Source organism: Mirounga leonina, unplaced genomic scaffold (genome assembly GCF_011800145.1).
Source record: "Mirounga leonina isolate KUSES-001 unplaced genomic scaffold, KU_Mleo_1.0 Mir_153, whole genome shotgun sequence".
Classification (NCBI taxonomy): Eukaryota; Metazoa; Chordata; class Mammalia; order Carnivora; family Phocidae; genus Mirounga; species Mirounga leonina.
The window spans coordinates 24,334,161-24,349,274 of NW_023270387.1; the positions used below are offsets into that span (position 1 = coordinate 24,334,161).

Below are 15,114 nucleotides of genomic sequence, written 5' to 3' on the forward strand. Positions count from 1 at the left end.
TTTTTTTTTAAAGATTTTATTTATTTGTCAGAGAGAGAGGGAGAGAGCACAAGCAGGGGGAGTGGCAGGCAGTGGGAGAGGCAGGCTCCCCGCTGAGCAGGGAGCCCAAAGAAGATGCGGGACTCCATCCCAGGACCCTGGGATCATGACCCGAGCCCAAGGCAGATGCTTAACCGACTAAGCCACCCAGGTGTCCCGACCAACAGGGTTTTGAAATGTCTCTCCTTAACCCTTTTTAAAAATTCCTCTTTCCTACCCATCCCTTCATTCCTCTTAAAAAAAGAAAGTTTACAGACTCTGGGCCCAGGCAGGTGTGTGTGTGCAAATGCATTTCCCCTACACTTAGACCTAGGTAGGTGCTTAGCACCTATGTCCGGGAGTTTCTACAATCTTCCTTTCTTAAGAACCTGGAGCGCCAAGAACAGTACATTCTCTGATGGGCACACGGCACCCGGTGTTCTTAGTAAATGCTATTCTGTATTAGCTAATTAGCTAATAACAATCACGTCAGCAGATTTCTTTAATCGTCCAAAGCTCTCATGAATGTTGTTTTACCTTTGTGTGTTCAGAAGGCCGACGGGCCCCTCGAGGCTTTCCCTGAGCTGGCTGACACAGGAACCTTCTTGTCCTTGATAACAGGCGACGTGACTGTCCAACTGCTAACTGCTTGTTCTCTGAAATCCTGCCTTGCTGGGTTGCTGACCGGCCCCGTGTTAGGGAAGATTACCAAGAATTCACAAGAAACCTAGCCGAGGCCCGCTTGAGGCAAAACAGAGAATAAAAATATTTTACGAGATAATCTGAATGGGATGTCACCCAGTGGGTGCAGGATCACGGTATTTTTTTTTGGCAGACAAAACAATGTAACAACTATAAATGAGCTAGTCCCTTGTGAAGTGCTGGTTAGAATGATTGACTCCTGCAGATGCGCTGGGTCTGTGGCTCGAGGTGCCAGATGTTAAGTAGCACTTTGGGGACTCTTGGTGGCCAGGCCATTTCCTTTATAGTTAACGACAGTCCCGCACTCCGACACCTCCTCCTCCCACTCTTTACTTCTCCGTCGATCCTGGCTTTTGAACATTGAGCCAACACCAACCCCAGACACATGTAGAACAGCAAAGGCTCTGATGGTTTTGAAAATGCAGTTTTATTTTGCGATGGGTTGTTTATTTTTTTTTAAGATCTTATTTTTTTATTTGTCAGAGAGAGGCAGGCAGAGGGAGTCCAAGGCGGGACTCGATCCCAGGACCCTGAGATCATGACCTGAGCCAAAGGCAGACATTTAACCGACTGAGCCACCCAGGCTTTCCTGTGATGGTTTTTGGTAGCCAATTGCTTATTGTATTGGACTCAAAGTAAAGGTGGAGGGAAGACAGGCTTTTGCATAAGTGAGCGCTGGGCCCAGGCTCTTCCGTGAAACCCTCCAGCAAACCTTGCAGTTGGCTGTGTATCACCCACATGTTACTGCTGGAGACCAGAGGTCAGGGAAGTTACTGAGTGATTGGGTAGGGACGGCACCCAGATTTGCCTGGCTCAGAGTTCTTTCCACTTACCCCAGACAGCCAGGGCATCGCTCCACTGAATATTGAGAAGTGCCTTTTGTCTCTGGTTGTAGTTTTCTACTTAGTGAGCGGTTAAAAAATAATGTCAAAGGGGGCGCCTGGGTGGCTCAGATGGTTAAGCGTCTGCCTTCGGCTCAGGTCATGATCCCAGGGTTCTGGGATCGAGTTCCGCATCAGGCTCCCTGCTAGGCGGGGAGCCTGCTTCTCCCTCTGCCTCTGCCTCTCTCTCTCTCTCTGACTTTCATGAATAAATAAATAAAACATTTAAAAAAAATGTCAAAGTCAGGGATGCTCTAAACTTCTGTGTTTATTTTCACCACAGTATGAGAAAGATAGGAGAGATTACATTTTATTTTCCTGGCTATGTCAGTCAGCTGAGATAATTGAGACACACAGGCTATTGGCAGAAATAGGGCAGTTTGAGGCCAGGATAGCAGCAGTAAAAAAAAGGGAAAAAAGGGAAAGGATTAGCAAAAGAAATGATTTTAATCTGTATACCAAACCTCTAAAATTTGGGGGAACATTTGGTGGATTAATGGCATTTCCACTCTGCATGTAAACGTTCTGTGTTCTGTAGATACAACTATTGTCTTAGTTGATTTGCTTTTTTTTTTTTTTTTTTTTTAGTTTAAACTTTTCCTCCAGAAAGATGTTTTGAGAAAGGACAGAAGGATGTAGTCAGACCTTCCCAAACCCATTTGTCAAGTGGATTACATTTGTGTCCTCTCTTAAAAAGATACTTTACCGTGTATGAGAGCAGTTTTTGTAAATTAATATCATCATTACAAATGAGCTAGCCTCCTTGTATACCTCCTTTAGCTTCTTGTACAAGGCGGCCACGCTGGGCTCCATAGGCAGCAGTTTTGGCATGGCCCTGGGGCCCCGGGGAATATTAACTTACAAGGCTTTCCCTCTCTTGCTTTTACATGTCTGAAACTATTTCAAAACTTAGTGACTGAAATGCAAGTTATTAAATACACTTTACTAGAATATAAAGAGTGCTTTTGCCCCCTTCTCCTCTTTGGAGAAAAGCTGGTTGGGAATGTACTTCTAAGACTTCTGGCATGGCTCTTCTGAACATCTACATGGACACATAGCCCAAGATCATAAAAGGAATAAACTAGGCATCAAGATGAGTTCAGCTAGGGTTAGAGCTTACATGCAATTTAAATGCTGCCCTAGGATTTTTATTTCTTTTATTTTGTTTTTTAAAAGATTTTATTTATTTGAGAGAGAGAGAGAACAGGAGCTGGGTGAGGGGCAGAGGGAGAAGCAGACTCCCCACTGAGCAGGGAGCCCAATGTGGGGCTCGACCCTGGGACTCATGACCTGAGCTGAAGACAGACACTTGACTGAGCCACCCAGGCTGCCCTGCCCTAGGATTTTTTTTTTTTTTTTTTAAGATTTTATTTATTTGACAGAGAGAGACACAGCAAGAGAGGGAACACAAGCAGGGGGAGTGGGAGAGGGAGAAGCAGACTCTCTGCTGAGCAGAGAGCCCGATGCGGGGCTCGATCCCAGGACCCTGGGATCATGACCCAAGGCAAAGCAGACGCTTAACTGTCTGAGCCACCCAGGCGCCCCCCTGCCCTAGGATTTTTAAAAACCATTTTGTTTTAGGGACGCCTGGGTCGCTCAGTTGGTTAAGCTTCAGACTCTTGGTTTCCGCTCAGGTAGTGATCTCAGGGTCATGAGATCGAGCCCCACATTGGGCTCCACAGCCTGGGTCGGGCTCCACGCCCCATGTGGGGCTCCACGCTCAGCGCGGAGCCTGCCTGAGATTCTGTCTCTCCCTCTCTTTGCCCCTTCCCCCTACCCTCTAAAATAAATAAATACATCTTTTTTAAAAACCCCTTTTTTATGAGTACTAGTTGAGCAGACATACCAGGTTTGAGCTGAAGTAGGAAAGCGGGATTCCTTGGTTTCTGATTATCAGAGCCTCCTAACATTGCAAAGATGTCCTTTTCCCCTTTTTCTGGCTGGACTCTATCCCCAAGGAATCAGGTACCAGATGGAATGGGGGACTGATTTCCTGAAGCCTCTTGGAGGGTATGAATTGTTAGCCCCTTCTATGCCTGCCCAAGTGTGGCTCAGTGCAGACGGCCCGTTCCTCTCTGTGTGTGTTCCCCTCCCTGGGCACGGGGGCAGACACTGCCTGGGCAGAGTCACCAGAGGCTGAGAAGCGTCTGTGGGTCTCCAGCAGCTGGAAAAGGTTTGAGTCTCTTTGGCAGATGTTTGCTGTTCCAGCCACTTCACTAATGTTGGAAACTAAACCCCTGACTATTCTTGACCAAAGCCCCACTTTGTGATTGACAGCCAGGGTGTGCTTCCTCCCACCAAAGCCCTTTACAGTCTGAGAGAAGGAGAGAGGGGGTGAAAAGAGAAAAATGGAAGCAAAATGAGAATTGGGCTAGGTGCCATTGCTAAAAACCCAAAAATATTGAGGAAAGAGTGGCAAAGGCTCATGTGAGGAGAAAGACAAATTCAGTACAACAAATTAAGATTTGAAGTCCCATCATGTGCTTGGATCTTTCACGCATATTATGTAATGATGCCAGCGTTCATGCATTCATTTCTTTCCAAAGATTTTATATATTTATTTATTTTAGAGGCAGGAGAGGGGCAAAGGGAGAGGGAGGGAGGGTCTCAAGCGGACTGGGAGCTGAGCATGGAGCCCCACTTGGGCCTCCATCTCACCCCTGAGATCATGACCTGAGCCCAAACCAAGAGTCCAGTGCTTACTGGACTGCGCCACCCAAGCTCCCCTCTGCACTCATTTATTTATGACACACTTACTGAGACCCTACTGTGTGCCAGGTGCTATGCTGGAGAACACACGAGGAGTTTATTTCACCAGGGGGTGAAATAAACATGCAAAAGATAGTGCAGCAGAGGTAGGAATCAACAGCCTTGGGGAGTGGGGAATCCTTTCTCAGAGGAGGTGACATTTGAGATGGGTCTTGAACTAGTTTTTCAGGCAATGAAGGAGGGAGGGACTGGGCTGTGGAGGGCATTCCCGTAAGGGGAACAGCTTGTGTGAAGGCATGGATTATGAAAGGCCAACCTTGTGAAGTAGGTAGGTATTACCATTGCCACTTATAAATGAAAAAGCTGAGACTCAGCTTTGATTATAAGCGACAGAGAGCTGGAGGCCCCAGATTCCACGATCTGGAATCTCTCTCTCCCCTACACCTGGGACGTGTGCCCTCAGACCCCCTTTAAGAGTTCTTGCCTCCGTGGCAGAAAATCGAGAAGGTGGAAGATCCAAGGAGTTTGAACCGAAATTCTTTAGCTATTTTAAACACTGCAGATTTCCAACCAAAGGATAGTCTGGGGGAGAGTGTGAGCAAATGTTGTGCCTGTGGTCAAGAAACCGAGCGGGAAGCAGAGGCGAGGCAGAGTCCCGCCGGGCACGGTGACCCGGGCTTTCGGCGCTGTCCCCGCCGCGCGCTGCCGGCAGCCTCCCGTGTGGCAGCGCCGCGACGCAGGGACACGAGAGCGCGGCTGCAGATCCGGGTTTGGAGAGAGGGAAGGAAGAGACGAAGAGAAGGGGCAAGGGAGGGAAGAGAAGGGCAGAAAGGAAAAGAGAAACCAGGATGGAAGATGGGGTGAAGAAGAGAAGGGAGGGCAGAAGAGAAAAGAGAAGGGGGACGTCCCACAGGGGAGGGGAGGCCGAAGTGCTGGGAAGAGTGGGGGGATAGGGAGGAATGGGAGGAAAGGGGGGAAGGAGTCAAGGCAATTAAAGGAACAGAGAGGGTGAGATGGGGCGCGGAGGGGGGCGGGGGAATAAGCCTGGAAAGGGAGAAAAGAAGTTGCAGGGGGGAAAGGCCGGGCAGAAACAGGGCCCAGAAGACTAACTCGGAGTAAGCGCGTCGGGTAAGCGCCCGGCAGGACCGGACAAACAGTCCACACCGATAAAGCTCAGTCCCTCGCCAGGATCGCCGGGTTAAAGAGAGGCTGTCGCTCAGGTGCTGCGCCCCAAGTCTTGAGCACGCCTCGCGGCCCGCGCTCCCCGTGGGGTCGCCCCCACGCCACGGGCTCTCGAATCCCACCAAACACTCCGTTTCTCGGCCCCTGTCAACAGATCTGCGCTGGCCAGGGGCAAAATATAACCCCCCCACCCAAGATTGTCCTCGGAGCGAGCGTCGCGCCCTTGGGACTCGTCCCCAGCTCGTGGCGCCGCTGGTCCCCGCTGCGCCCGCGGCCTGGAGAAACCCTCGGGGCTGGCACCGCGCGGCGGGGCCCCGGCTGAGCCGGGAGCGGTCCTCCCTCCCCCACCCCCCGGCGCCGGACAGCGGACAGGCGGCGGGGACTGCTGGTCGCCAGAGCCCGGGGCGCTCCCGGGCCCATCGCGGCGACCTCGCGTCCCCGCGGAGGGACGCGCGCCGCCGCCGGGACACCTGGCCGCAGTCTTCGCGGGCCCTGGAGCCGCCTGCGCGTGGAGGAGAATGAACGAGAACAATTCTAAACGGAGAGGAGGGGAGGAGTAGGGAGCCCCGGCACACGTGAACACATCCAGAATGAAGATCCTCAAAGTCGCACTGCGCGCCATGTCTAATGCCCGGCTCTAATTCGGCTGACTGCTATTTTCTCTAAGTGCCTAGTTATTAGTCCTCCAGGTGTGTCCCTTCCGTCCGACCTGAACCACCAGCCCAGGGGCGCGCGTCCGCTTGCTACCGCGGCGACTCGGGCTCCTGGGCGAGCAGCTCTGCAGCGAGCCCGCCGCGACTCCGGGCCGCTTCCAGGTTTCCGGCGAGATGTCACCAGCCCCAAACTCGGTTTCGGAGAAGGCCGTCCGCGGCTATAATTCTGTCTCTCTCTCTCTCGTGCGTTTTCCTTCCGGCCCCACGCACACCAGTTCGGAGACAAAATCGTGGGAAAGCGGTGCCACCACGGGCGGTTGTGGCCGGCCGCCGGGCGGGGTGGCAGGACGCAGGCAGCGGGAGCCGTCCCGGGCGCCGAGACTGGGTGGGGGTCCCCCTCGGCCACCAATTCCAATCGAACACAAGTTCGTACAGATACTGATTGGAACAGACTCGGAGGTTAGGAGCCCAGGAGGGGGGAGGCAAGCCACCCAATAAGCGTGTGTCTTCGGGGCTCCCCTAACCCTACGCGAGGGACCCGGCAACGAAAACCGCACTGCCCGGAGCATCGGGCGGCCAGAATCCTCGAGGGGGGCTGAGGGCCCGCGGACACCGCGGCATCGCGCGGCGCTGGCCCTGCCGGCGGCGAAAACAGTTCATCAACGTTAAAACGTAAAAAAAGAACGCACGCTTTGGGGGGATTACTTTCTCATTTTTACACTTTATTATTGGGATAACGGTCAGGGCAAGGGTCATTTATGGTTTGGGATCTCGTGGGAGCGGTCAAGTGTGCGGCTCCGCGCGGGCCGAGAGCCTAGTGAACTGCAGAGGCCGCGGGTCCTTGGGAAACCGGGGAGAAAGACACACGGGTCCTTGGGGCGCCGGCTCTGTGGCCCGCAGCCTCGGGAGCCTCAGCAAGGACTCGACTTCTTTCTAGCAAGAGACCTAGACGCGCCTGCTCCCCGGGTTGCGGGTTGCGCGCACGGGACCCGGCCCAGGAGGCGCACGGGGTCGCGTCCCCGAGGAGCGGCCCAGCCCGGCCCGCGGGCGGGGGCGGCGCGCGCTCCCCGCACCGCGCGCACGCCCGAGCGCGCACACTCGCACACACACCTGGAGCTCGTCCCAGGAGGGGGCGGGGAGGAGAGCCAAAGCGAGTGTCTTAAAATAGAGAGGCTGGCAGAGGAGCGCGAGACACCGCGAGGCGGGCGGAGGCGAGCGAGAGAGGCGGGCACGAGGTGTGCAGGTCCGCGGCCGGCTTGCACGGGCGGGCCGGGCGGGCCGGGCGGGGTGGGCGCCGACGCCCCTCGGCGCGCCTCGGCACCGGGCCCCGCAGGAAGCGCGCGCTGATTGACAGCTGCGCCGTCCCAAAAAGGCTCCGCGAAGATGCTGATCCGCGGGTGGGTCTAGACGCGCGGCCGGCGCGCCCGCTGCCCGCTCCCGTCCGCGCGCCTCCCGAGCCCGCCGCCTCCCCGGCGGCCGAGGAGCGGGGCTGAGGCCCCCGCCGGCGCGCCAGCCCCCGCGGCCCCGGCCGGCCGGCGCTCTCCCCGGCTCACCATGCACTGCCACGCGGAGCTGCGGCTGAGCTCGCCCGGCCAGCTCAAAGCAGCCAGGCGGCGCTACAAGACTTTCATGATCGACGAGATCCTTTCCAAGGAGACCTGCGACTACTTTGAGAAACTTTCCCTCTACTCCGTGTGCCCGTCGCTGGTCGTGCGACCCAAGCCCCTGCATTCCTGTACCGGTAAGACGCCTCGCCGGGGGTGGGGTGGGGGAATTAGTGGGGTGCCGTGGCTTTCGCGCGGGTGTCGGGCGCCTTCCCGCCTCCGTCCTCCCACCGGAGGGCGAGGGGCTCCTTCCCGTGCCCTGCTGGGGGACCAGACTTGTCAGCGGCGGGCATCGCAAGGGCGGCCGCGATCTGGGACGGGCAGGCAAGGTGTGGATCGCAGGGCTGGCGGGGGAGCGGCGGCTCGGGCCACGCCGGCGATCCGGGTCGCCGGCGCCGCTGTCGTTTTCGGTCAGAAAGTTCAAACCCTTGACCCGGCTCAGCGCCTAACTCACTGTTTCAGGAAGCGGTGTTGCTGCTCCCCTTGAGTTAACTTGTCCAACCTCCTCTTGTCTCCACTGGGAATTTTACAAGTCAGCCAGTGTCCTGAGGTTCTCAACAAAATCCAGAAGTCATTGAACTTTACTTAAAAGGATCTCCCTCTGGGGCAGTAGTTCTGGAATCCATCCCCTGTGGTGCAAGCTGAGGAGGTCACCCTTTTGTTTTAAGGGACTGAAAAAACAGCAGTTATAACAATAAAAACATTCTTAACGTCTGGTTTCCTCTATCCACAAGAGCCTAACTAAGATCACTAGGAAAGATAAAGAACATTTAATAAACACGTTGAAAAAGTCGTAGGTTTATATGGAAAGTGAATCCGAAGGTATTTTTAAAACTTTGAGTGTATTAAGAGAACCTCCAAGTTTCAAAGTGCCCTGGCTTTATAAGGATTTAGGCTATCGAAAAGCAGGTATAAAAGAAAAAAAAAAGTTAAAGCAGTTTTTATCAAAAATAAGTGACTGTGTGTGCTTTCAACTAAAGGTAAAAATTTAGTATTTCCCAACTAAAAGAAACTGTGAGGTTATATTTGTTGCATGGGTGTCCTGAAAAAAATAATTTTGTTATACTCCCACTGAAAAAGTAAAGTGAAGAGCTAGCAGTGTTTTTAAAAGACATTTTTTTTTTTTTTGACCTTTCAGGCCAGAAGCTTCTAGTGCGCAATGCTTAGAGTCCTGTATTTTCTTTTGATTTGATGGGTTGTCCCTGTAGGACAATCAGTTAATATATGTAAATACAGCAAAGTTCTTTGAAAACCAAGTTGTTTCCACATGTATTTGGTTATGAAATGAATACAATATTCAGGTATGCCTTTGTAAAATAAATTTTATCCGTAAGGTAGAATTAGCCTTGATAGCTCATAACAGGACTTGCAATACTAAATTTTAAGGGCCAAGAAGTATATGAGACAAGAAACTTTAGAAATAAGGTAAATATGCTTGATGTTTATATTTTTACATTTACGTGCCTGCCATGCATATGTAAAACCCTTGAATAAATAGTCTACGTATATATTAAATAGGGGAGGTAGGCTAAGTCTTGTACTGAGCATAAATCATCACTTTTCCTCTTTGAGGAAAAAAAAAGATTTAATCACAAATTTCAATGCACCCTGCTATGACATCGCATGACCCTAGGACAAAACAGAACAATTCTGAACACTGAGGTATAGCACAGGGCCGGCAAAATTTTTAGTGACTTTGTGCTCTGCATTGACCCAAAGGCAGATTTGCTTGGCTTTTAGCAGTCACAGAATTGGATCATAGTAAAAACATGCTAAAAAAAAAAAAAAAGGTAATAAATAACCTCAGAAAACTGATCCAGTCATCAATAGGAGCTGAGTAAGTTCTGTTTCACTGAGTCTTGTATGGAAATAAGTCAGAGGAAAATAAGATGATTCATATGTAGTTTTGAGAATGTTAAGGGTGAATTGCACGCGTATCACGAACTAAAAGTTTTGCTTGGTCTTGTGCTTTTGAAGTTCCTTGATGGTTTGTGTGAAAGGCTGGTTGTTGGTAATGGTTTTCTTGCCCTGTCATTCCAGTGTTTACTTTCTTTAGATTGTTCTTTCGAAAAATGTCATGATTTTGTGGTAGTTGAGATTTAAAATATAGAGACTGGGATTTGCCAGTGGAATTAAACCCATAAAAACTGGCTACAATAGTCCATACTTTCAGGTCATAAGCCTTTAGTGGGTTTACGATTACAGTTAAAGCCTAACGTGTATTAGATCATGGGAATCCCATTAGTGACTTCTCAAGGGTTTTGCAAATACCACACTTTCAAAGCATTTTTGTTGTTTTTAACAGTTATGTTTAAGATCAAAAATCTTAGACTGGATAAATTTAATCTTTTATTAATTAAAAATGACATTAAGTTGCTGGCATTCTACATTCAATACAATTATATACATGTATGTATATATATATATATATATTTTTTTTTCTGGATAGAGATAAATATTTAGCACTTTTGGTAGAACCGATGTATAAAAAGTTCAAATCAAGTGAAAGGCATACATTGGAATTAAAATTACTGAACTTTCTCTCATCCTTCGGTTTGCCATTTTTAAGATTCAAATAACTACCAACAGTGAACTTTGCCAGGTAAAATAATGAAATAAGATTAAAAAAAAAAAAAAAAGTTACCACCCTGCACAATAAGTATATAAATTTGGGGTGAATAAAAAGCTACAGCATTTAAGAAGCCTCTACATAATTAAGCAGTGCACATTGTTTAGATTTAGTAATCCAAATGCCAATTTATGGTACTAAATCTCCTCAGGCAGAAGATCATGTATTCAAGTAAATTGAGAAATGGAAACATTTTTCATTAGGCAGATCATCACCTGATGGTAATTTATTATTAGACACTCTAACCTTGATGGAATACTCCCCTCCAAAAAAAAAATTGTTTTAACAGGCCCTTTCTTACTACAAATACAGTAATTTTAGGCTTAGCAGGCTGTCTCTAAATTTATTTAAGTTTCCCAAGAGATGTTCTACATCACATAATAGACAGTGAGAAAGGGAATCCTATCCTTTGAAGCCAAATTGAAGGAACATTTGTCATTAGATTTAAAATAAAATTTAAAACACCGAGCCCAAAGAGAGCCTCCATTTGAAAAAAAAGTTTGTTACTTGGACCACTGATGAGGTGTGAAATATGTTTAGGATTATTTTAAAATCTGGTAACAGGGGCGCCTGGGTGGCTCAGTCGGTAAAGCGTCTGCCTTTCTCTAGGGTCGTGATTCCAGGGTCCTGGGATCAAGTCCCACATCGGGCTCCTTGCTCTGTGGGAAGCCTGCTTCTCCCTCTCCCACTTTCCCTGCTTGTGTTCCCTCTCTTGCTGTGTCTCTGTCTGTCAAATAAATAAATAAAATCTTAAAAAAAAATAAAATAAAAAATAAAAAAATAAAAAAATCTGGTAACAGTCATCCCCATTTAGAATGGAAATATATTGCCATCTAGAAATCAGTTAACAATCTCTCATAAATGTTAGAACACTGACAGTGATTAAAGGCCAAAAATGAGGTGCAGTTCAGAGTATCATAAATATTACTTAACTCTTGAGTGCATTATTTCATTTTTCTGGTCGTGATTAATGTTTCTTGGTGGAAGAGTTGCTTAAAGAAATCTGGCTTTCTCAGGACGGAGTATAATGCAGAGATACCGGCAGGTCATTTTTGAAGGCTCTCTCTTTCAGTTTGGTCTTTAGAGACAGGCAGAGTTTGGAAAAGATGAATAGCTTGCTTCACAAAAACAAGGCTGTAACAATTTATCCTAAGAGTTTTCTTGAGGATACTGAGAAGCCAACCTACTGTGCTAATTACTTAAAATTCTATTTTAGTTATTTATACTTACAACCTAGAATTACCTTAGACTTGCACATGCGTGTTTTGCGGCGGGGTGGGGGGGGGGGAGGTGAATGTAGATACTAGGACGTTTTGCAGCCTGTGACCAGCACATGGCTTTTAATTAATCCACTAAAACCTACAGGCCAATTTCTTTCTCCTTCCTTGGTGGAATGGTTCTGCTGGATCTCCCAGTGACCTTCAGTGGCCAGCCTTGTAGAACTGACTGTTGAGGTACAGAGCTGGAAGGGATCACAGAGATCACGGACCAATCTCCCCGAGCAGAATATCCTTTTTTTTTGTGAAGCGCTAGGGTCACATCAGTGCTTAGACACAGTTTTAGTCCACGCTGTCCACTGCCTGCCTTCTTGTTAGGGTACTCAGAAATCAGGAAGACTTCCAACTTGGTTACACACCCGGGATAAATCCGTGCAGTCACACCCAAGGGACAGTCAACCAGCCAATTAAAAGGGGCACTTGGGGAAGGGTGTTTATCTTAAGAGGTGGCATTGAGAACATTTTATCCTTTGGTGGGTCCAAGAGAAACAAGTTCTTTGGGGTGGTGTCCTTGGGTTCATTTTTATCACAAAGATTGGGTGTCATCCCAGTGAAAAATGAAATGAGGTGGGGACATGTGTAATGGCTTCTTTGGAAGTTAGGCAGCCTGCTGTTGCTTCAGGGAGTTGGCTCCAGTCATTTCCTAAATCTCAGTGTGGTCTTTCAGTCTGAGAATGAAGCCCGTAGGATCTTGGGAACCTGAGGGTTGGGGACTGGAATGTTAATGGAAAAAATGTAAACTGGGGTTTGGGAGGGTGATCATTATCAACAAGCATTTGTATTTCTGCCAGAGGCTGATAGGCTTTTATTAGCGATTATTCATAACTGCTTCTCCTGTTCCCATTCTAAGGGTAAATAAATCGAGGGATGCACAGGACATAGGACTCATCCAGGGTCAGAATAGATTTGGAGCTGGGCTCTTTGGGCCCCCCTCAGCTGTTCTCATTTACTCCTTAAATTTTATGACTCTTTTGTTATACAGACAAGCTGAGTGGCTCCTCAGGAGTCAGTTTTAACTGGTGAATATAGTTCATTAGCAGTTTCTTCTCCAGTTCTGGTTTCCCTAATAACCAAGGGGAAAATGATTAGAAATTTAGTCCACAAGTTAAAATGCCTCTCCGAATGTCTGTAGTCTTTAGTATCATTTAATTCACCATTTTCATTCAACAGATCTTCATTCTTGCTTGGTGATGGCACTGTTAATGAGTTCATTACATTTCAGTTTATTCTAAATCTTGACTCACAGTTGGGATACTTTACAAATTCCCCCAAACTATCTGTAGAACCACTGCCAAGCCCATTTTCCTTGTTCTCTAGAATGTATTGGGCAGTTTGGAATTGGGATCGGGCAACATTGTGACAATTGAGTACTTTTGCTCACCAGATGGAATTTTCTGTTTGAAGTCCCCCTAAAGGGTGTCATCGCCAGCCCACTTGTCATATTAACCTCGTTAAATACAGCCAAAATGAAACGGTGTTTATGGTACCTCTTTTATGAAGCCAGTCTGCCCGTGTTCTTGTGGGTTGTTTGTCTGGATTGAAACTGCATTTGGGTCTAAGCGTGGACTGTATGAAGTTGCTAGTTGTAACCCACCTCAGGAATTGAAGTGAAAAGGTTGTTAGGTCGAATAAGTCCCAGGAATCTATAGGAAAAGCAGTAAGGATTATAAAAGGTTGTTTAAATTGTAAGGAGAGATTAAACAAACAAACAAAACCCACAAAAGGAAGGCATAGGGAAAAATAAAAAGGTTTCCCTGAAACTTCCGTAGCTGCTCCAGGGAGCCTTGCCCAAAGCCCAGGGTCCTTCCGCATGGCTGCTCAGGCCAAGCTAAGGGGGCTTCTGAAATTTTTGTCCGTACATGTAGAATAAATGTCAGGCCAGAAGCCTTGTTAGGTGTCATTTGCACTTTATTTTTGAGGTCTGGCAGGAACAGAGATGGAAAGCTAGGTGAGCCACATGATCTTAGGCTCCCTCATTGGTATGAAGCACGTGAACTTGTATGGGTGTCGCCGGCCTGCTCCCCCGGCCCCTCGTCCAGCTCCAGGGTGAAGTGCGCTCAGGTCCTGTGGCTGAACCCATTGCTGAACTCGTCCCTGGAATGTGGGACTAGAGGGCTGCCACAGAGGGCCGCGGGGATTGGGATGAGATGTCCAGATTTCAGCCTCATTTGCCATTCTTCCTTGGGGAAGGTCGTCGCACACGCCGTGTCGTGGAGTCATTTTTAATGTGGCACGGAGCTAAACCCCACTCTCACAGCTTGCTCACTGAGGGCTGCCCAGAGCCCGCAGGTGCTCACAGAGCTGTCAGGAGCCCCGACTGGAAGCGACCCGCTTCCCTTGGCAGCAGCATGAACAGAGAGAGGGATAGGGGACTGTGAGATATTCGGGGGAAGGCTCCCCACGTGTGACAAGCCCCCATGTGCCGCCTCTCTGGGGCCTGCTTCGGCAATAGCGGCCTGTGAGGTTGGAATGGCTATTTCTTCCTCCACAGCACAGATGACGGGATGAAAATTGGCATTAGAGTGTATTAATAATGCGGTTCAGATCAGAACCTTGTATAACCTTGGTGATATTCACAAAATAAGTGGTTCGAGAAAGAGAAGCTTGTGTGTGTGTGTGTTTGTTTGTTTGTTTGTATTTAACCAGAAAACCTCTGCAACCCCTCAGGATTTAATGTATTTTTATTGCAGCTTAAGAACAGTTAGGAAAAAAAAAAAGTCTTGTTAAAATGAATGCTCTAAATAAAAACACAGTTAATTTTCCATTACAGTGTCTAATTACTCATCATCACCAGGGCATTTTTATATGGCAATTTAACTTCTTGAAAGTGGAAACTTGGCACACGTTTAAGGAAGAAAGCAGTGCTCCTAGATAGGTATCAGAAGATGGTCTAATTATGTTTGGGCTGGAGTTGATTCTTACACATGATTGCTCTGGAGAAGATAGGGGGATAGAGGGCCTCTTTCTTTAGTTGCGAAGGAGAGTCTCTGGTTTCTTCAGTGCCCGTTGAAATTGAATATGGAGGGAGAGGATTCTGAACGTTAGATGATGTGCAAGTACATCTGAAAAGGGACCCTGCCAGTCACCAGTTGAAGCTGATGTCAGGACTACTTGATAGGCCTGGAGGACAGCTATCTATGCTTTCTGACTCCCCTGGCAGAGTGTATAAAGGTGAACATGGCCTTTCTCCAAGGAAAGGTCAAGATACCACTGAATAGAAGCCAATCTGGGAGGATCTCCACACGAAACTAAATATGTTAAGAGTCCAAGCAGACAAGCTTACGTGGCTCCTTTTTTTGCATCCCTCTAGCTTACCAGCATGTCCTTAGGAAACATATTCTTCTGGATATTGGGGATAGATAAGCATTCTCACAGTGTACGTCGAATAAGATTACCTGCTGCCCCAGTGATGTCAATGTCATTATTTAAAAAAAAAAAAAAAAGCCTTATGTGTGTGAT

General features: G+C 48.3%; 1 protein-coding gene across 1 annotated transcript in view; it reads left to right on the top strand.

Moving 5' to 3' along the window:
- Window positions 1-7,699: 7,699 nt before the first annotated feature.
- The window catches only part of BARX2 (BARX homeobox 2), a 72,204-nt gene continuing 64,789 nt past the window's right edge, over window positions 7,700-15,114 (top strand). Inside the window, exon 1 of the mRNA XM_035008755.1 lies at window positions 7,700-7,886. Within this exon, the coding sequence (XP_034864646.1) occupies window positions 7,700-7,886 (187 nt within the window). The remainder of the gene's footprint in view (window positions 7,887-15,114) is intronic.